The 23,068-nt window shown below is 45.2% G+C and overlaps 1 protein-coding gene across 4 annotated transcripts in view; it reads left to right on the top strand.

Moving 5' to 3' along the window:
• STK36 (serine/threonine kinase 36) overlaps positions 1–23,068 on the top strand; it is a 272,812-nt gene that overhangs the window by 214,793 nt on the left and 34,951 nt on the right. For 2 of the 4 annotated variants that reach the window (XM_078652681.1, XM_078652680.1), the window contains exons 18-22: positions 1,687–1,781; positions 9,711–9,774; positions 10,301–10,411; positions 16,542–16,616; positions 19,603–19,774. In XM_078652681.1, the coding sequence (XP_078508807.1) occupies positions 1,687–1,781; positions 9,711–9,774; positions 10,301–10,411; positions 16,542–16,616; positions 19,603–19,774 (517 nt within the window). Of the gene's footprint in view, positions 1–1,686; positions 1,782–9,710; positions 9,775–10,300; positions 10,427–16,541; positions 16,617–19,602; positions 19,775–23,068 lie in introns of all 4 variants that reach the window. The other 2 variants (XM_078652678.1, XM_078652679.1) reach the window with 1 other exon arrangement.

The raw sequence follows: 23,068 nt of genomic DNA, 5'->3' as shown, positions 1-23,068 counted from the left end.
GCCCTAGCCAAACACAGGTCCCAGTTACTAGGTGACCAACAGCCTCAGGTATGCAGGGTTAGTTTATCTGAAGCATGGATAGACTTACTCTACAGAAAAGAATGGCTTCCTTCTCAAAAGGTTGAACTTGTTATTGGTCTCAGTGCAGAAGCAGGTCATTTGTCAGGCCATGCATTAAACAAAGGCAAAATTTCCCTAAAGACGTCCATTTTCTCTAGCCCTGCACATGGACTCCTAATGGGTATCGCCAGTGACCCGGGCATGAAATACACATGCAACCTTGATACATACATAGATCTTCTCTGTGTTATCTGAACTTTCTTACAAAGACCACACATCAGAAGAGTTATACCTTAATGGCCATTTCTTCTTAAAAGACGGTTAATGGCTTCGTGGGTCCTGGACTAGATTGGGATTAAATGGTTTGATTCCGCTGCTACTGGTGTTTTCTCTAAGCAAAGCTGTGTTCAGATATCCATGTGTCAACTTGCTCCATTCCTCTAGTTGGATAAATGTAATATTGTCAGTATTTTTTTCAAACTTTCAGGGGGAAGAATAATGGAATCCAAAAAGAAGTTTTTTGAGTGGTGGGTAATTAGTATATACTTGGAGAAGGAAGATTGGGTAGGGTGCTTAACTGATGGCATCAAATCTCATTTAATGTAGTAATATGTAACCAAGCAGATAGTCAGATAGGATATGCGTGATATCCAATGGATGGGCTGCTGACTGACTGACGAGTCTCCCAACTGTTTTCCATTTTAAGAGTTTGAAATGGATAGAAACGGTTGACATGACTTTAATTTAGGTTTAACAATCATAGCAGATTTCACCAATTACCAGCGTGTTTGTCAAGACATCTGAAGTGAACTTGTAGCACACTGACTCTTCTTTTGTCCTTTTCTGAGATGTTCTATGCCAGCAAATGCTTTTTAATGTTGTACGTGTACGGTGCAGTGGACCTAGGTTTGTGACCGGTTTCTCACATTCCAAGACCATCACATCCTGGCATGTGTTCTAGCATCTCTTGCAACAACTTTACCTTTACATCTCCTCATGTCTGCTGAGGTAATAGCCTTTGCTTACTAATCTCCGGAAGATCCCTACTTTCCTGCTGTGGACCGCGAGCAATGGCCTGGCAGTCCTTCCTTGCTTCCATCTTACTTGGTTGCCTACCTATACAGCTGCTGTTTCCACACCTTGTCAATCCCCTTGCATCCAAAGTGGGAACTGTAATCTTCCTGCCCACCAAATTACCAGTTGCAATACCTTTCATGTGAGGCATAGATCAAAGGATAAAGGGCTTTCAAACATTTATTGGCGCATTTTTCTTCCTTTTCTCCTCTTTTTGTTCTTGTCTTTTGACTTGTGGTGTGTTCATTTGATTTTTTGTTTCCAAGTAGGTCCTACTCGTGGGACTTAATTTTTAATTTTCTTTTCCATCTATTTTCATTGTTAGCCTTCCAAATGTATTGTTGTAGTGGTTCTTTAATTGTGGATTTAAATGTACACATTTGATCATGTTGTACCCTATGTATTTGTTTCCTTGTCTTCACTAAAATCAAGACAACACAATTGAAAGTGAGACCGTTGTGCTAATGCCAGATATTGCTGCGACCATTGCTGCTTAGCTTTACGTCTGACGGCGTCATATTATAAGAGTGCTGATGTTTCTTCTTTTTGCAGGTCCCAATGCCAGATGCCTCTAGAGTGCAGGCCACAGAGCTATCACTTCACCTCCTCTCACTGATAGTGCTTCAACTGCAAGCCCTTCCACTACAGTAGGTACCACTTTTTCAGTGAGAGTAATTACTGCAGAATGTGGGATTGTATGTCTGCCTTCAAAACCTTGGGCGTATCTGTGCGTTAGTGAGTCAATGTACATGTGGCTATGTGTATGGGCAAGGTAGCTGTTGAGCCCATTGGTTTCCAAGGCTGAGGTCCTGTGAATGAATTCTAAGCACTACGTGTTCTAAAGGCCTTGAGAACAGAATTGTGGGGTCCATGCGTCTAGCTGTATGGTGGGTGCTGGGCATGGTTCATGCCCTGGTAATCGGTGATTGAGATGATTGATGCTTGGAAGCTGATTTTAAAAAGGCAATCTTAGAAGATTCAGAGAAGCCAGCTATCAAAACATTCTTTCCTAACAGAATAAACTCGATTAAGTTTTCCGTGAAGGATATTCCAGGTGTATATTCTTGTTTTGAATCAGATGATTGCCCCGCTTCTTCGGTATTTATTTTTTGGTTGGGGATTACTTGCGGGGTTTCTACTACACTTTGATGTTGGGTTGGAACTCTTGAGACCTGAGTTAGTTTTTCCAGAAATGTTCTAGCCTTGATTTTTAAGCTCAAAGAATTCCCCACCACAGGGCCAGACTCCGGAACCGAATAAAATGTTTGACCCCAGGCTAAAAGGACAGAGCAAGAAGCAAATCCCTTGTGTCAGTTTTCCCCACTCTGCCAGAGCAGAATTGTTTCAAACAATTGTTCAACCTTAAATCTTTTCATATGCAAGAGTTGTTTCAATCAGTATCATGCTTTGAAAGAGGATAGGGGTTTCTTCCAAAAATATCTTTCTTTTGTAAGCGTGTATGCAAATGGATGGGGTGTCTGTGCTGCCTGCCACTGGATTATGATACTGTGCCTGCTGACATTGTAAGGAGTTTAAAGCCAAAGCTGTACAGGATCCCTAGTCGAAGATGTTGCCAGCTTACATGAGGTATGCAGAACTACAATCTTGTCATGATAGGCCATGTAGTGCTTGATGCTTGGCCCAGTATACTTTTTCACCCCAGAAATGGTTTTTGGAGTTAACCCTGTCCTAGTCCTCAGACAATCCAGTTGTAACTGTAACACAACTCTAAGGCAGGTCTATAACCCATACTCACTTTCTCTCTCTTTCGTCACAGCTCGCCATGAAAGGTGTGGACATAGATAGTTCTTGGTGACTGAAAGCTCTGCTCTTACAGGATGCTTGCATCCCAGAAGTTTATTATCCCACAGACACTACAGTTGGGGTTTCTGCCTTTGTCAGCACAGAGGGCTATTCAATGTAGCTCACAACAAAGAAAGGGGTGCACTTTGAGTGCACACATCTCCCCCATCTCCTCCACTCCCCCAACCAGTGAAGCCTAGGCTTTACAGGTAAATGTCAGAACAAAATCATGGATGCTAGTCATGGAGCACCTTGAGTGGACTGACAGATTAGAAAGTCCTCTGAAGGACAAATATAAACATAAGACAGGACTATACTCTGGAGTAGAACGAGGTAATACAGCTTTTCCAAGCCATGCAAGAACTTCGGTCTCTACATTGAGCCATCTGAATGTGTCCACTGTCAAAGCATGTTACATAATTTACAGGACTGGGGCAACATCAAAAAGGTTGTAGAATATCTTGCATTAGAAGCACGTACAGAATTTCTCTCCTGTATTTAAGAAACCAAACAAGCAGTTCTAGAGCAGCTGACCTTTCTGAGAAACTTGGCCCTTAAACACATATGGATTGCCTCAAGGTAGGCTATTTATTATGCTTTTTTGCAAGCAGGGCTATCCTGATGCATCTTTTAATAAAGATACGTGTCTTAGCCAATATTTTTTGTACTTCTAGTTCCCTCTCCCCTCTGCATTTTTTTGGTTCTGTACTCAGACTCCAAATCAGTTTGAAAAGAGGCAGATCAGAATGAGATTATGGAATGTACAGTAAGCATATCTTGTATTTTATATGTTGGTAACACACGTATGCACCTAGCATTGAAAAATCCAGTGGGTCTGGCCTTGGCAAACCTGACCTTTTCAAACATGTTCACACAAGCATGCATTACTCCAAAAACAAAACATTTTTAAATGACTAAAATCTACAAATATTAGCATGGCATACCAGCCCAGACTTATTACCACTGGCACTGAAGTGCGCTCCGTTGCAGGCAGCTGTGAACTTATGAACAGGAAAATGCCATAAATCAGTGCAGGACTGTCTATTTATGAAAAGTGAGTTGACCCACTTCACCGTGCTGTTGTGGGTGGAATCAAAATGTGAATGAATGACAGTTAAACAGACAATGGATGAAGAAGGCTCCCTCAAAGATATATATATATATATATATATATATATATATATATATATATATATATATATATATATATATATATATATATATATATATATATATATATATATATATATATATATATATATATATATATATATATATATATATATATATATATATATATATATATATACCTGTATGCGGGACCTCGTGGACTGCAACTTCCATCATGCAGTGTTCCTGGGAGTCGCAGCGCAATGAACACACGTGCCTGTGGGAGGGGGAGTCGAGAGACTGCTATTAAGAGAGTCGTCTCTGGAGCCCACGAAATTTCACTAGCCTGTGGGACCGGCACTGATGACGGCCATTCCGGCCAGAAACGCGTCTGCCACAGCATTTCACGGACTAGAGGATTGCATTTGTAATTAGCCAAATAAATCCTTCGTTTGTGCCCGGAGCATGTGTCCCGCTGATTTCTTATTGAGGTCAGCATTGGTGGGAGATATTTATATATATTTATATATATTTTCCAACAAAACCCCTCCGGTAAAGAAGTTAAGAGGCCACATCAGGGGAAGTTCAGAAGACCTTTATTAGGCAGAATCGGGCATGATGCATTTCGGCTGAGTTGCCTTCTTCAGATGCCGCTGCTAACAGGGTCGTGTCTCCACCTCCACCTTTTAAATTGACTCCAACACTCCTATTGGCAGGAGTCCGTTTCACCAAACTTCACATAGCCATGTGACCGCTGCATCTAGGTGGAAACTACAGCTCCCAGAAGCACTTATTCCCTGGTAAGTATTCAGTTTGGGAAAGCGTAGAGTCTAAATGCACGATAGTAAAATTGTAGCATTTAAAGGCACGAAGTGTCCAAAGTGGATTGTCCTGTTTGTTTCTGTGCCTGATGGCTTCCTTCAGTCCCCTTTGACGTTCGAGCCTCGATTACAGGGGTCCGCCGAGCTGTGAGGCAATGTTGCAGTGAACCTGCCTCCTCGTGAAGTCACGAACTGCGTGGCAGCAGCTCATGGCGTTGCCTGGCTTCGAGGCGGGCTGGAGGCATTCCAATCACTTGGACAAAAGAAAGCTTGAAAAGCAGATACCAGCGTTGCTCCAGTCACTTGCAGAACGGGGCCTCTTATCACGCAACTGGCATGCGTGAATAAAATTTTCCAACAAAACCCCTCCGGTAAAGAAGTTAAGAGGCCACATCAGGGGAAGTTCAGAAGACCTTTATTAGGCAGAATCGGGCATGATGCATTTCGGCTGAGTTGCCTTCTTCAGATGCCGCTGCTAACAGGGTCGTGTCTCCACCTCCACCTTTTAAATTGACTCCAACACTCCTATTGGCAGGAGTCCGTTTCACCAAACTTCACATAGCCATGTGACCGCTGCATCTAGGTGGAAACTACAGCTCCCAGAAGCACTTATTCCCTGGTAAGTATTCAGTTTGGGAAAGCGTAGAGTCTAAATGCACGATAGTAAAATTGTAGCATTTAAAGGCACGAAGTGTCCAAAGTGGATTGTCCTGTTTGTTTCTGTGCCTGATGGCTTCCTTCAGTCCCCTTTGACGTTCGAGCCTCGATTACAGGGGTCCGCCGAGCTGTGAGGCAATGTTGCAGTGAACCTGCCTCCTCGTGAAGTCACGAACTGCGTGGCAGCAGCTCATGGCGTTGCCTGGCTTCGAGGCGGGCTGGAGGCATTCCAATCACTTGGACAAAAGAAAGCTTGAAAAGCAGATACCAGCGTTGCTCCAGTCACTTGCAGACGGGGCCTCTTATCACGCCACTGGCATGCGTGAATAACATTTTCCAACAAAACCCCTCCGGTAAAGAAGTTAAGAGGCCACATCAGGGGAAGTTCAGAAGACCTTTATTAGGCAGAATCGGGCATGATGCATTTCGGCTGAGTTGCCTTCTTCAGATGCCGCTGCTAACAGGGTCGTGTCTCCACCTCCACCTTTTAAATTGACTCCAACACTCCTATTGGCAGGAGTCCGTTTCACCAAACTTCACATAGCCATGTGACCGCTGCATCTAGGTGGAAACTACAGCTCCCAGAAGCACTTATTCCCTGGTAAGTATTCAGTTTGGGAAAGCGTAGAGTCTAAATGCACGATAGTAAAATTGTAGCATTTAAAGGCACGAAGTGTCCAAAGTGGATTGTCCTGTTTGTTTCTGTGCCTGATGGCTTCCTTCAGTCCCCTTTGACGTTCGAGCCTCGATTACAGGGGTCCGCCGAGCTGTGAGGCAATGTTGCAGTGAACCTGCCTCCTCGTGAAGTCACGAACTGCGTGGCAGCAGCTCATGGCGTTGCCTGGCTTCGAGGCGGGCTGGAGGCATTCCAATCACTTGGACAAAAGAAAGCTTGAAAAGCAGATACCAGCGTTGCTCCAGTCACTTGCAGAACGGGGCCTCTTATCACGCCACTGGCATGCGTGAATAAAATTTTCCAACAAAACCCCTCCGGTAAAGAAGTTAAGAGGCCACATCAGGGGAAGTTCAGAAGACCTTTATTAGGCAGAATCGGGCATGATGCATTTCGGCTGAGTTGCCTTCTTCAGATGCCGCTGCTAACAGGGTCGTGTCTCCACCTCCACCTTTTAAATTGACTCCAACACTCCTATTGGCAGGAGTCCGTTTCACCAAACTTCACATAGCCATGTGACCGCTGCATCTAGGTGGAAACTACAGCTCCCAGAAGCACTTATTCCCTGGTAAGTATTCAGTTTGGGAAAGCGTAGAGTCTAAATGCACGATAGTAAAATTGTAGCATTTAAAGGCACGAAGTGTCCAAAGTGGATTGTCCTGTTTGTTTCTGTGCCTGATGGCTTCCTTCAGTCCCCTTTGACGTTCGAGCCTCGATTACAGGGGTCCGCCGAGCTGTGAGGCAATGTTGCAGTGAACCTGCCTCCTCGTGAAGTCACATAATTTACAGGACTGGGGCAACATCAAAAAGGTTGTAGAATATCTTGCATTAGAAGCACGTACAGAATTTCTCTCCTGTATTTAAGAAACCAAACAAGCAGTTCTAGAGCAGCTGACCTTTCTGAGAAACTTGGCCCTTAAACACATATGGATTGCCTCAAGGTAGGCTATTTATTATGCTTTTTTGCAAGCAGGGCTATCCTGATGCATCTTTTAATAAAGATACGTGTCTTAGCCAATATTTTTTGTACTTCTAGTTCCCTCTCCTCTCTGCATTTTTTTGGTTCTGTACTCAGACTCCAAATCAGTTTGAAAAGAGGCAGATCAGAATGAGATTATGGAATGTACAGTAAGCATATCTTGTATTTTATATGTTGGTAACACACGTATGCACCTAGCATTGAAAAATCCAGTGGGTCTGGCCTTGGCAAACCTGACCTTTTCAAACATGTTCACACAAGCATGCATTACTCCAAAAACAAAACATTTTTAAATGACTAAAATCTACAAATATTAGCATGGCATACCAGCCCAGACTTATTACCACTGGCACTGAAGTGCGCTCCGTTGCAGGCAGCTGTGAACTTATGAACAGGAAAATGCCATAAATCAGTGCAGGACTGTCTATTTATGAAAAGTGAGTTGACCCACTTCACCGTGCTGTTGTGGGTGGAATCAAAATGTGAATGAATGACAGTTAAACAGACAATGGATGAAGAAGGCTCCCTCAAAGATATATATATATATATATATATATATATATATATATATATATATATATATATATACCTGTATGCGGGACCTCGTGGACTGCAACTTCCATCATGCAGTGTTCCTGGGAGTCGCAGCGCAATGAACACACGTGCCTGTGGGAGGGGGAGTCGAGAGACTGCTATTAAGAGAGTCGTCTCTGGAGCCCACGAAATTTCACTAGCCTGTGGGACCGGCACTGATGACGGCCATTCCGGCCAGAAACGCGTCTGCCACAGCATTTCACGGACTAGAGGATTGCATTTGTAATTAGCCAAATAAATCCTTCGTTTGTGCCCGGAGCATGTGTCCCGCTGATTTCTTATTGAGGTCAGCATTGGTGGGAGATATTTATATATATTTATATATATATATATATATATATATATATCAGAGGCTGCAAGGACAGCCAACTCGTTATTTATTCAGCAAGCACTGCAAATGAATAAGGATTTTCCATATATATCTCGAGTGCAGGCTTCTTCTTGATTTAGAAGAGGAGTGTTTTGTGTGTGTGTGTATATATATATATATATATATGTGTGTGTGTGTATATATAAATATATCTATAATGTTTTTTTTTTTGTTTTTTTTTAAATAATGAGGGTGGTGAGACAATTCTCTGAGAGACCATAAGGTGTCTCTCAGCCGGACCTAAAAGGGCTGATGAGGTTGATGATGTACCAGAAGAGGGTGTTATCAAAATGGACTGATGACACTGTGAATCTATATCACAGTTTCTATGTGAGGGCCTACTTTTGAAGAGGTTTTTGCAGTTGCAGGCATTTATCAGTCAATTGGTATGGAACAGCGAGAACTACGAGTTCTGTAATTACTGGGAATGCAATGTTTCTTTTTTACTATCAAGAAGAAATGAAGAACTAGCTCTGAATTCCTGATTTAATTAAAATAAAAAATATAACAATACTTGCTCTTCATTTGAAGGGGAAGAAGACATGGTAGTGGCAATAACAAAACACTATACTTATATCTTACTCCTTGGTCTATAAGGCCTTGCTCAGTGACCGATTTTCTGTTCTAACTTTTAAACATATATACCAATTAGTGGAAGAGATTTTCCTGTGGCTGATGGAATACATTACCAGCAAAGATAAGAAGTACTACTGAAATTATTAGTCTCAGGAAAGCTCAGAAAACCTGGCTATTACCTAGATACATTTAAAGACTACTTCTGGTTTCCATTTCTCATCCTTAGCTATTCTTGATCTCAAAGTTCAGCTCCCAGATACCTGTTGGTGATATGCACGCTACAGAAATTCATATCAATAAATACAATTAATAAATATATTTTATTTACCAGAAAGCCATTTCTCAAAATACAATTTGATCACATTCCTGACTAAATTTGTAAATTATATGTAGTCCGCTACGGGCCAAAGATGGGGGAGGGAAAAGTGTGTGTGTCTGTCTGTCACAGAAGCTTGTTGGGGAATTGTAGGACCCTTTCTGTGGGATCTCCGTGGACAGTTTGCGGGACATGTGGTTTTTACATGTCCAGGACTGCAGAACCCTGTGTGGTGTGAGGATGGATGTTGCAGGCCTGTATGTGGTTGATATTTGGCCCACTTGTGTAAGGTTACAGTGCCTCGTGTAGGTCCATCTGAGGGTCTTGAATGTGGTGGAAACTGAAGGCCCTCTGTGCATGGTCTGTAGGCCACTTTAGTCATCATGCCCAGGGCCTTATGAGCATGACATCAGTGCCCCTTCTGCGGGTGTCCAGGGATTGAAAGGCCTAGTTGGAAGAGAAGTGCAAGGGGGAGTGCCATGTGGACAGTTGCTAGATCCTTCTGTGTTTTTTTATGACCACTTTATGTCCAAGTGTAAATGATTGGCTGGTCCACATGATATGTGTAGCATGGAAGGGTAAAGATCCATGCACCAGATGAAAAGAAAACACCATGGCCTGTGTCACCACATTTCTGGTAATCCTACCTAACTCACAAGATCTGGTATTTCCTTTAGGCTGGAACAAGTGACCCCGGTGGTGACCTGTCTATTCATCGAGTCCTCCGTTGTCTCTCTTGTGGTGAGTTTTATCTGCCCATCTCCAAACTATCTCTTCAACCTTCAGCTGTTTCGAACACCTCAGGACCACTTGCTGTCTGCTGGTTGGTCCTCCGTGATCTCACCACTTCTGTCGCTGCTATTCTTTCCTTTGACAACCTGTACTGTTTATGATGTTTGAGCTCCCTTGAGCACCTTCTGCTTCAATCCGTGCTCTGGGCTGTTGCAGTTGTTGCCATCTTTCCTGAGGCTTTTGCCATGTCTTGAGTCTCCTTTGATAACCAAGCTCCTCTTCCCTGATGCTCATGACTATAGCCCTTCAATGATAATGTATTCACTCACGTAGTACCCTGTCTTCTAAGCCCCTCATCATCTCTTAGATTTTTGATATCTGAAGTAATATACCTATTACTTTCTCCCATGTGCTACTGTAGTTGAATCCCGCTTCACTGAGCCACTCACTGTCTGCCATGGTTCTGAGGACTCCTGCAGTTCATACATTCTAGTTCATGAAACTAAATTCTCTTCGCCTTTCTCCATTCCCATAGTGTGCTGCAGGCCTTCTTCTGGTTCAGCTTCTACAAAATGGAGCCGAACTGCTGCTCAAAATCCCTGATGTACTAGAAGCTGTCAAGAATGTATTTAACTCACCAGCTGAGGTAAGGCCGACAGAGGTAAGCACATGACAGATTTGTTGACATTCTTGTTTACCTCTTGTCCATAATCCTAGTCTGTCCTTTCTGTAAACCTGGATGGAACAGGGATTGCAAAACGGTAGGTTTTGCCAATATAATACACACTCCTTTCCTCAGCTGTGGATAATTCAGGTTTTATTGATCCTTTCTAAATCACTCTTAATACCAGACATACTGAAGATTTAGTTATTAAAGCAGTTTTATCTACAAAACGCCATAATAACACAACACAATTGTTTTAAAAAAATTAGTAGAAAAATTAAGAAAGAGATAAAATGCTTCAGGTCAAGTGCATGCTGAGCCAGCTTCTATTCCAGGGTGCCGCACAAGTGAAAAGTTCACGAGATGGGGCAGGAGTTTGGTGCTTCAGCAGCAATCTTACACCACCTTTAGGAGATGAGACCGCTCCTTTTTCAATAAGGTGGTCTTCATCTTTACCAATAGTAGCATGTGTGCTTGCTGTTTCATTAGTCCAACGCCGGGTTGCGGCTCACTCACCGACTGTCACTACTGCCCAGCCAGCACCCCTCGCCCTTGCCTCCGCTTGCCACCGGCTCCAGTGCAGCAGGCGGACCCCGCACAACTTCCAACACCCAAACCGGCCTGCCAGAGTCGGCCTACGGTGGCCCGGATGGACCGGGCCCTGCCCACTCGGCGATCTGCTAAAAATAGGGTGACGCCATCTTACTGAAGGCGACAGTTACAAGTGGCAAGCCTGGAGATTAGAATGAGCAGCTATAGCAACGGATGCAAACTCTTTTCAAATGAGAAAGAACACGGGTTGTATGCGTCGCAAACGCAGCTTTTAAGCCTTGAAGTAAACAGCTGTCGGTTACAAAGGGCCATCAACATAAACAAGGGACTGAAACTGTTGGTACCCTTCTTTAGCGTGTAAATGTAGTGGCCATGGTAGAACAAATGTATTTTCCGATGTGTGCCGCAGTGATATTATTTCAAACAAGAGCTCGCGTAGATTTTTGTTTCTGCCGTTCCACTTGGACGGACTTCGCCTGACTTACGTGTGTGGTAAAAGGTTTATTATTTTCTTTATGGGGCCATCTGTTTCGCCCCATAAAGAAGATAAGCAACCTTTTACCACACACGTAAGTCAAGTAACCCAGTCCAAGTGGGACAGCTCTAAAAGAGAAAAGAGTACGTCACTGTAACCACTTTTCCAATGGCTGGCCACCGTTTAGCATGAACAGTGACGCCAGCCAATGGAAAAGAGGGGCAGGGCTTAACCCCGCTAGTTAAACGTACTCTAAAAACATAAAATCTCGCCAGCAAGACTGCACATGTGCGCTGCCTACGCTAGCAGAGACCTAAAAATCAAAGACAATAGAAATAGGTGCTCGGGTTACCTCCAGAATCCAAAGTGCCTTGCACCAGCCCAATAAGTTCTTTTTTACACTTTTGCAGGGGAGATCCTGATACAGTGAAATTCATTTGCCTCAAAACCGGGGGCTGTCTAATACCTGAACTCATTTTATGCTGAAAACATAGAGCTCACTCTACTATGGGGAAAAACGCAACAGCTGTTGGTTTGTGATATGTTCCTTTTTCAAAACTTTGTCCCACTGATACATGGATATAGAGTTTGTAACTTTAACCAAAAACGACTTCTTAGTCTGTGATGACAAAATCAAATCTTACGTAGAGTAGGCTGACTTTAAGAATTTATTCAATTAAGCTATGTATTTTTCATCTGCCCATCCTTGGATAGTAACTGATGGCACATACAATTTCGCCTTACAAGTATGCTTCAGAATTCAACGGGTACCAAGGGAATTCTTCCGCCTCTGAAGAGAACATTCTGTAGGTTTGAACTGAAAAACCTGTACACCTTACCTGGGGGTCCAGCTTGCAACAGGTACTTGGAAACATAAAAGCATTTCTTCCCCTGCTTTTGTGCAGTCTACCCTTTTCATGCATAAGGGCAGCTTTGGTTGTAGATGCAGGTTTTCAGCTGTGCTGGAAAATTCACCTACTTCCATCTAAAGCATGGGTACTCAAAACTTTTCCTCGGAGGCCAAAAATAAAGTCTGGTTTGTGACCCAGGGCTGCATCGATGGGCCAGAAGGTGGGGGCGGGGTTAGGTGAGGCTGGGTCAGTGGGTGCGGGACTACTAAAGTAAAAAAAAAAAATCCCCACTGTTTCAAAACATTACTTGACAGTGCTGTATTTCAAAAGCAGATGTAACTATAAAGCTACAAGGAGGAGGGAATAGGGTTGGTCAAGTCTGTACTGTAGCATCATTTTGCACTGGTATTTGAGGCGGTTCAGGTTTTTTTACACTTAATTCCCACTGCCAGGGGCTGCATCTTCCCTTTTATGCATTTTAAGATATATACATATTATAATAGAATGGGCAGCAGGCACGCAATGCCCATAGGCATAGGGCGAAAAGGGCTTTAGGATCTCCCCTCCCCCCCTCCCCCCGTCTTGTGTCTCAGCCCGGGCTGGGCAGTGTCTGCAGTCTTATCTCCGGGAAGCCCGAGTCGTTCACAGGTCTTCAAAGACCATTTACTTACCTTTGTGAACTGGTTATAGAGGCTTAGTTTTTTTTCTGGTTCCAGTACTCCCTGACCCCTCACTCTGCCTTACATTTGTATTTTACATTTACTGCTGTAGTGTGCAAATGCATCGCATGAAAAGGAAAAAACAAGGAGGGTTGCGAAAACGAAAAATGCCGCGATATGTCTACAAAGACCTTGTCTTGACATAAATAGGGTTATAAATAAAAAAGTATGTATTCATTTGTAATGTGACTTTTCTGTCTTTATTCCCTTTAATTATCAGTCATGGATCATTCGGGCAGCCCTAGAACACAATTAAAAGTGCTTTCTATTTATATTTGCTGTTAAAAGTATGCACAGATAAGTGCTGAAAATACAGCTTAAGGTGACTGCTTATTTTTGGTCCGTCTGGGACATCAAAATAATGAGCTGGAAACCCAAATCATAAGACTGGAATTTTGTTGCAGGATCAGCACATTATTTATGTCCTCCACCCTCGATCCCTGATTAATGCCATAATAGCAACCGTTTTACTTATATCTTAAACCCTACATTGCCATCAATAGCATGCTGAGTTACTCTAAGTGTCTGGGAATCAATCAATCAATCAATCAATCATACCATTTGTATAGCACACTACTCACCCGGGAGGGTCTCAAGGCGCTTGGGGGGAGGGGTATGCTACTGCTCGAACAGCCAGGTCTTGAGTTGTTTCCTGAAGGCGAGATGGTCCTGGGTCAGCCGAAGGTGGATGGGGAGGGAGTTCCATGTCTTGGCAGCCAGGTAAGAGAAGGGTCTTCCTCCGGCGGTGGCTCTTCGGATGCGGGGTACGGCTGCGAGGGCGAGGCTGGTGGACCGTAGCTGGCGGGTGGGCGTGTGGAAGGTCAGGCGGTCGTTGAGGTACTTGGGGCCCAGGTCGTGGAGAGACTTGTGTGCGTGGGTGAGGAGCCGGAACGTGATCCTCTTGTCGACGGGGAGCCAGTGCAGGTTCCTCAGGTGGCTGGAGATGTGGCTGCGTCGGGGGACATCCAGGATGAGTCGGGCGGAGGCGTTCTGGATGCGCTGGAGTCTTTTCTGTAGCTTGGCTGTGGTTCCGGCGTAGAGGGCATTTCCGTAGTCCAGTCGGCTGGTGACGAGTGCCTGGGTGACAGTCTTCCTGGTCTCGGTCGGGATCCAGCGGAAGATCTTGCGAAGCATACGCAGGGTGTTGAAGCACGATGAGGAGACGGCGTTGACTTGTCTGGTCATCGAGAGGGAGGAGTCCAGGATGAAGCCCAGGTTGCGTGCGTGGTCGGTTGGCTTGGGTGCGGTGCCCAGGGCTGGGGGCCACCAGGAGTCGTCCCAGGCGGAGGGCGAAGATCCCAGGATGAGGACTTCCGTCTTGTCCGAGTTCAGTTTCAGGCGGCTGTCCTTCATCCACTCGGCGACGTCTTTCATCCCTTCGTGTAGGCAGGTTCTGGCGGTGTCGGGGTCTCTGGTGAGGGAGAGGATCAGCTGGGTGTCGTCGGCGTAAGAGATGATGTTGAGGTTGTGCTGGCGTGCGATGGCTGCGAGAGGTTTCATGTAGACGTTGAAGAGGGTGGGGCTGAGTGAAGATCCTTGCGGGACGCCGCAGATGACTTCGGTGGCCTCGGAGCGAAACGGGCGGAGGCGGACTCTTTGTGTTCTTCCGGTGAGGAACGAGATGATCCACTCCAGTGCCTTCTCTTGGATACCGATGTTGCTGAGGCGCTGGACTAGGGTGCGGTGGCAGACCGTGTCGAACGCGGCGGAGAGGTCCAGGAGGATGAGGGCCACTGTTTCCCCTTTGTCGAGCAGGGTCCGGATGTCGTCGGTTGCTGCGATGAGGGCGGTCTCGGTGCTGTGGTTGGCTCTGAAGCCGGACTGCGAGGGGTCGAGGGATCCGTTCGTCTCGAGGAAGGCGGTCAGCTGTCTGTTGACGATCTTCTCGGTGACTTTAGCAGGAAAGGGGAGGAGCGAGATGGGGCGGAAGTTTTTGAGGTCGGTGGGGTCCGCTGTAGGTTTCTTCAGCAGGGCGCTGAGCTCGGCGTGCTTCCAGCTCTCCGGGAAGGTGGCGGTGTTGAAGGAGGCATTGATGATGTTCCGGAGTTGGGGTGCGATGGTGGAGTCGGCTTTGTTGAAGACGTGGTGTGGGCAGGGGTCGGTCGGTGATCCGGAGTGGATGGTGTTCATCGTGCGGGCTGTGTCTTCGGTGGTCACCGTGGTCCAGGTGCAAAGGGTGGCGGTGGGGGGCGTTGGTTCGACGGTTGGGTGCGTGGGTGGTGTGCCGAAGCTGTTGTGGATGTCGGCGATCTTGCGGTGGAAGAACGAGGCGAGGGAGTCGCAGAGGTCTTGTGACGGAGTGATGTCGTTGGTGCCGGTGCTGGGGTTGGAGAACTCCTTGACGATGGTGAAGAGCTCTTTGCTGTCGTGGGCGTTATTGTCCAGTCGTTCCTTCAGGGATTTCTTCTTCGTGGTGCGGATGAGCTGGTGGTGCTTGCGGGTAGCGTGTTTGAGGGCGGTCATGTTGTCGGTGGTCCGGTCGAGGAGCCAGGCTTTCTCAAGGGTGCGGCAGGTCTTCTTTGAGTCCTTGAGTTCGTTGGTGAACCACGATGCCTTCTTGCTTCTGGGTCTGCTGGGAGGGTTCTTTAGTGGCGCGAGGTCGTCGGCGCAGGCGGTCAGCCACTGTGTGAAGTTGCGGGCTGCTTCGTTGGGGTCCGTTGTGTTAGCCGGTGGGCTCTGGCTGAGGGAGGTGGTGAGCTGGTCCGCGGTGATCTTGCTCCAATTCCTGTGAGGTACCTGTTGCGGGTGGTGGTGGGTCGTGGATCTTTTGAAGCTGAAGTGGACGCAGCTGTGGTCGGTCCAGTGGAGTCCGGTGGCGTGGCTGAAGGTGATGTACTTGCTGGAGGAGAAGACGGGATCAAGCGTGTGGCCGGCGTAGTGGGTGGGGGTGTTGGCCAGTTGCTTGAGTCCGAGGTTGGCGAGGTTTTCCAGCAGGGCGGCGGTGTTGCGGTCCTTGTTGTTCTCCAGGTGGAAGTTGAGGTCCCCTAGGACCTAGAATGCACCCTGCATTCAGACATAGGTCCGCGGGCTGCCTAGGAAGGTCTGATGGGCCGCTGGCCATACTATGAGTACCACGGATCTAGAGTAAAGCTGTGGAATACTTACATTATTGTTCACAAAATAATGTAAGGTACAATTGAGAAATAAAAGAATTATTTGAGATTGCATGAATCCTACGTATTAATCATATTGTCATCAGCCCCACTCCCTCCGTCTTCCCTTGTATGGATTTATTATCTCTTCTCTTGCCATTCATTCACCTTTCCTCACTAACCCCTCTCTATCCCCTTCTCATTACCATTTTTCTTGATATTCTTTTCTCTTTCTACATCGCTCCCTCTCGCCCTTTTTTTCTATATACCTCTCACTTTCATCTCATGCCTTTATTGTACTCCTCTCTTTTTTTACCCTCTCCTGCTCTAAATCTTTTTCCTTCTCTTGCTTGTTCACGTTCTTACTTTCCTGATCTTAGATACCCTTTTCTCTTTTAACTTCACCCCATTACTTGTTTTCAGGTGCAGTCCTCACCACCAATGGGCACTGGACTTTTTGATGGCATTGTTCTGCTCTTGCTGCAGCTACTTGGCGAGGTATGGTTAGCAGAAAACATATACATGTTTATAGGGCGTCTCAACATTTTCTTTGTGTGTTTCTCTCTGTTCTCTGTCTTTCTGTTGTATCTTTTATTCCCTAATGTATCAATTGAGTCTTTTTATGTTGGATCTCTTTATTGTGACTCTTCTCTCTTGCTTTGCAGTGACTGTCATTCATGTTGCTTTTAGTTGGATCTACTTCTCTCAAGGTGTTTGTTTTGTGTCTCATCTCCTGAATATCTCTTGGGCAGGTGACTTTCGCTCTGTCTCCAAGTTGGCTCTCTTACCTCTGTCTTTTGTATTGGCATCTTTCTCCATTTATTTTCAATGTATTTGTGTGTGTGTTGGGAGGGCCAGGAATGTTGGCTAGGAATATCCTTCAAAGAGTCCTTTACCGCTTTATAACATCTGTATTTTTTTGTAGACAGTCGGACTTGGTTTTCTTTTATCAAGTCTTCTCTCCATCTATTTGCGAAATATTTTGTCTGCTTGAGGTGGAAATATGGTTTGTCTTTTTGAACTCCCTGTCAGGATGTCACTGTGGAACCACGGTTGTAGACCATGCGAAAGGTCTGATCTTCACCTTTTTGCCATCTGTCTTCAACCTTCCACAAAGTATCTGCAACTGGTAGTGATTCCTCATGGAGCACACTGCATTCTTTCATCAATTTCTACTTCTGTGACTTTTTATGTCCAGTTATATAGCTGTTCTTAGGTGTTACCATGATAAAACCTACATCAGAAATGATTTAGCCACACTTCCAAAAAGCATACACTTGAGTGTATGAGTTTTTCTGTCTGGGGCCGCTGATACTACTCTTGCTCTACCAGATTTTCCCTTTGACTTCCACTCTGCTCAATGCTTAGCGTCAGGGGCCAGTGGTAGGATATTTTCATATGGCATCCCCCACCACATGTGGTTATGTCCCGTTCTTTGTGACCATCATTCCACCCCCTTCATGTTCTATTTGTGCTGCCTTTATTACTATGATATGGAGATCTCCATTTTTGTTCTAAGATGGTGTTTTTACCCAATTATGTGAGCGTTCATTTTCTCTTCTGTGATTGCACTACAACAACATTTCTGGAGTATAACCACATTACAAGTCCAGAGCATGCACTGTCTTGCTGTTTTGGTACACTCATGTGTACAACTGTTCCTGTTTCAGCAGATCGTAATCTTAGAAGGACCTATCCTTTGCCCACGGTGACACCTGTGTTCTTAAGACCACTTGTTCCTTCTTGCACTCCGGCTGTCTGCAGCTACCATGTTATTTGGGAGTTCCCCTCTCTTGTCCCCCTTTACTCAGACTACTTATCTGCCAAAGTCTTGACAGACCAAACCAAGATGTTGCTATGCGCATCTTGTAGCCAACTTTGGAAATATCATCCAAAGTTGGCCCCATCCATAAGCAAAGGCGAAGTTACCTGTCATCGCCCTTGCACAATCATTGTTTGTAGTTGGATGCTGGCGTTCCCAGACTTATCAACAGGTTTCTTTAGCTTCCTTTATAGATAGTTCCTATGTGTGACATGCACTCTGTTCAAATTGTGAACATTGACATAGGCTCTAACAGCTTGCTTCCTGGCCTGACTGATACCTGACCCAGGTCTTCTCATTTTCTGGAGCATTTCTTCATGTGTCATCTAAATCCATTTTCATTTGCCTTTAAATTAGGCTACACAAAGGTGCCACCTGTGGCCCCAGCTCCCTTCCCTGTCTTTGATTGACCACAGAATTATGCTTATCCTCTCAAATTTGCCTAGAAACTTAGGAACCCATGTAAGCTACTGCTGATTTAGCACAGATTGCAGAGTCCAATGTATACACTTAATACTCTTTGTTGCTGTTCATTCTTGGAACTCGTGGGCATGTTTTTGTCTTCTCCTTGTGATCAACCATATTTATAGTGAACCACAAAAGCATGATAGAAATTCTTCAGTTGGTTAATTTAAACCTTTCAGAAATCTGTGCCTGTTTATGTAACACAAACGTAGTTGAATTACAACCTTATTGAATTTCTTCTGCGAATGCTTCTATTAGAACAATCCGCTCGCACATATTGAATTTTAGTATCTAAGTGGTAGATTTTGTAAAAGTTCAGCAAAAAGAAAGTTTATTGAGATCATTGTTTGATGAACAGAACCAACACAGACCTTATCATACATTAGATGTTTGATAGAGTTGCATGTTTTTTGAAAAACTGGTGGTAAAATTGCGGTTGTAGCATGGCTCACATCTATCATTGTGTACCACAAATGGTTCCTCTGGAGTAATAGCCTTAAGGAGAATGTGATGGAAAAAATGCTTTTCTGGTCCACCAATGTCCTCCTTTCCTGTTGGGCTGTAATCTGTGGGGGGCTTGGTAGTGCAGGCAGCTGAATCTACTAAAACTGGCTACTCCACAATGTTTAGGTGAGACTACCTTCCTCATTGAGGAGAGGTCTTTCTCAGGGACCATGACGGTGTGGACAGATTTGCCAAACCTATTCACAAATGGCTCCCTGAACAGTAACTCCCCTCTAATGAGGCCAGCAGAGATATGCAAGTCCCCTGTTAGGCATAATTAGAAACAAGCTTCTCATTTCTAGTACCTTTTAATATAGGGGTGTGTTTCTAAAGATCTATTCTCATATAAATCTTGGTACATAAGTATAGTCACTTTTTTGTTTCAAAATAAGCGAGGATATAGATATATTTGTGTGTGCTTGTGTGGCTTATGATGTAAGCATGTGAATCGATCATGAACCCACAACCTTCATAACGTAAAGAGTATTCCTGAAACCTGAGTTTTGTTACTTTACCAAGATGACAAGTCTAAATGTTAAAGCCTGCAAAAATGAGGGGCCTGTCAGGTCTAGCACTTTATCTTGACAGAATTTTTATTTCCTGTTGATAACCTTTTTCAGGGCCTCATACAGATTTCCTCTTTGGTTTCTGCTTCTTGGGGTTGTACATCTAAAATACCTTCTTCCTATCCAGGGGGACCCAACTTTTATCAGAGAATTCACTGCTTCGGAGCTCTGGAAGATTCTGTGGCATCGTTTGGCTTCTGTACTCCATCTGTCCGGGGATCGACCAATCATGGAAGGGGAGACGCCGCGCCCAGGCCAGCCCACACCAGAACCTGATTGGAGTCTCATCTCATCTCAAGGTATGCTGTACTTAGTCATACACTTTCTGTAACTATCACAGATTATTAAAAGTCCCGCAGCCTTACAATATCTCCCAGAATATCCCTGATTATGGAGCCAATGTATTTTAGATACTAAAATAAAGTTCCCCTGAAACAAGGATTTATGCCTTTGTTGTATCTACTGCAGAACAACATCTGCTTTCATATTGCCGCAGCACCTCGGTGTCAATATTTCTGCTTCAACACTCAAACTTCTGCAATCACCATCAGATACAGTTCCATCCAACCCTGCTAGCTCCATAACAGCTGGACTCAAGCTGCCACCATATACAGAGCTACAGCTTTCGCAGTTACTGTCACAAGAGGACTTCAGCTCTCATCACCTCACACAATTCCTTTCAAACAAGGACTCCCATACTTTTTCTGACACAGACGTGCAGTGCTTGCATTACCATGACCACAAACTTCTTCTTTCTTGTTTTGAAACATATTTATAACTAGCACATATTCTTTCAAATATGCATGCCTCCTGCTCATCTGGAAGGGAAATGCAGCTTCCACAGTCCCCTACACCACAGGGCTTCTGCTCTTCTTATCAGTCACAGAACCTCAGCTCCTACAATTCCTATTGGGCACTATCCCTGCTGTTGTCCTCTGATACAGTCATACTACTACTGCTGTCCCTGCCTTGTACAACTAGAGATAACTTGCACAGCTCTATCACCACAGGGTTCTCTTCTCATTATCTAGAGCAGAACGTAAACATTCACGATATATTTGCCCAAAGAATCCTGTTATTGAGCTATGAATGTTTGAGATTCCAATCTAGAGCTGTAGGAAAGTGGCTCTATATATACTGGACCAAAGTAAGGTACAGTGTGTATAGAGTCCCCAATACCCAAAGGTATAACAGAGGTTAAAGTCAGATATGACCTTACTCTCTAAAGTGGTAGCTTGGTCGAGCAGTAAGGCAGTATCAGAGGACAGTGTAAAGCATTTGTTGTACACACTCAGTCAGCAAAAGGTTTCACACACGCAAGAACTGAACTCTAGGCCAATTGTTTTTATATCATAAGATATAGTTGTTTTATTTTAGAACCAACAGGTATCAAAATATACTTTTCTCAATATGAGTGACTTCAGGTAGTTACTTTGCAGAAAGGCAATAGAATTTGTAAGTACAATAGCTACAGTGGTTGCAATGGGTAACACAATCCTAAACACAATTTAACATTGAGCTCAATGGGTTTTTCTACATAAATGCAGTTGAGTACTTTAAGGATTACTTTTCTAATCACAGGACTGTATCCTGGATTCAGTCCCGTGACCTAAGCTGTAAACAGTTAAGTAAAAGCGTTTTGGTTACAGTTGTGATTTTTAAAGAATATAAATGTATTTTCAAAGTTGACACTTAGAAACTTTTCAGTGAAAAACTAGCAATGTTATCCTATGGGAGGAAATTCAAGTCACAGGTAAAGTAGGTTCTCGTTACTTTTGTAATCCAGTACTGGACTCCTAGGTTCAGCACTGGGACCTCTACCTAAGACAGATAAGTAATTACATTTTAGTATTTGGTACGATTTTTAAAGAATATTTGCAGTTTGCAAAAATCGACACAGAAGAAATTTCACAGAAAAACAGTCAATGGTTTCCTAAGGAAGAAAATGCAAGTTACTGGTAAGTACAGTTAGGATTACTTTTGTGGTTCAGTACTGGGCTAAAAGGTACAGTACTGGCTTCTCTCCTGATCACAGGTGAGTATTTCGGAATTCGTTATTCGGCTGATTTTAGATAAATATTGTAAAGTTTCAAAACTCGACACCTAGAAGATATTTCAGTGAAAACCAGTCAATGTTAGCCTATGGAAGGAAAGTGAGTTATCGGCTTTTAGGTAAGTACTCGACTGGTGGAGTTAAGGTTCTGGGCATAGACTCAGGGGTCTGCCAGGGTCGGAAAGGTACAGTAGTTACACCCTCAGCGGCACAGGGGCAGCTGGGTGCAGAGAGAGTAGGCCCAATGCAATCCAATGGAGGGTAGGGGGCCTTCGATTTGGTGGCTGCAAGCAAGCAGGCCACGCGGCTGTGGGAGCTGGGCTCCAGGTCACTTACTCAGGGCAAGTGGGGAAGTAGAGTAGGGACGGCTGGGTGCAGGGTGCTTTTGAGCCATCGGGCGCTCAATGTTGTCCAATGGGAAAGTTAAAAAGTGAACAAAGGCTGCAGGCTCGGGGACGGAGACTCTTCAGGTGCGAGCACCACTTCGAGAGGTAAGTTGGAATCTTGGAGAAGAGGTAGGTACCCCAAAGGAGGGCACAGGGGGCCGCAGGGCACCGGGTACAGGGGTGTCTTTTGGTGTCGGGAAGTCTTACCCTCTGCTGGTTGGGGTTGGCCGGGTCCCTTGTTCTGAGGCTGCAGGCGGCGTCTAGTTCGTCAAGGAGGGTCTTTGGGCACTGGACTTCGGGTCCCAGTCGCTGGAGGGACGTCCTCATGGTCTTGGGTCACTCAGGCACAGGCCAGGCTTGGCGGATGCAGAGTGGGCTGGATTTGCGGTTCCTGGCTGGCACCAGGGGTATTGCTGTTGGAGCAGAACCACTGCTCATGGGAGTCCCAGCCTTTTGGAAGGTTCAAGGCAGTCAGGTCCTCCGGGGTTGTCGAGGTTACTGTCCGCAGGAGACGCTGGAGTTTCACAGGAGCAGGTTTAAGGGTCAAAAGGCATGTAGGGTTCTGGGGCCAAGTCAGTGGGCGTCGTCCTTTTGTTAGCAGCTGCGCGGCAGGTCTTCTTGTTTCTTGGTCTTCTTGTTATTGCAATCGGGATCTGAGGAAGGAAGGTTCAGGGTGCCCCTAAATACTAAATTTAGGGGTGTTACAGGTAGGGAAAGGGCAGGGACCATTCGGTCCCTGTACTGGGGTGGGTACACCCCTAGTCTGCTCCTCTCCTGTGGGAGGGGGGCAGGAGCCTAGCTGTGATTGGAGAGGGCTCCCCATCTTCAAGATGGCCGGAGCCCCGAGTCGTGCTTCACCTCGCCTCTCCCACCTGAGGGGTGGAGTTGGCACAGGCTGGCACACCCCCCTCCCTGACTTAGGGTTTCCTGCCAGTCTTTCCGCCAGAGTGGGGGTTAGTACTAGTAGGGGCCAGTTGCTGAGTACAGCAAATGGTCGAGAGTAGCTCACAAAGGCGGAATGCCTTTGGAGCTTCCCCTGCCCATCCTGGGGGAGGAGACTTGGCACCTCGTCCCAGGATGTGCATTGTTGCAGGCCCAGGAGAACGGAGGCTCTCCACCCAGAGGTCCAGCAACATGTCTGCTGTGTGCTAGCC

This window comes from Lissotriton helveticus, chromosome 7, assembly GCF_964261635.1.
Source record: "Lissotriton helveticus chromosome 7, aLisHel1.1, whole genome shotgun sequence".
NCBI classification, from domain to species: Eukaryota; Metazoa; Chordata; class Amphibia; order Caudata; family Salamandridae; genus Lissotriton; species Lissotriton helveticus.
This window is presented reverse-complemented; position numbering and strand designations above follow the sequence as displayed.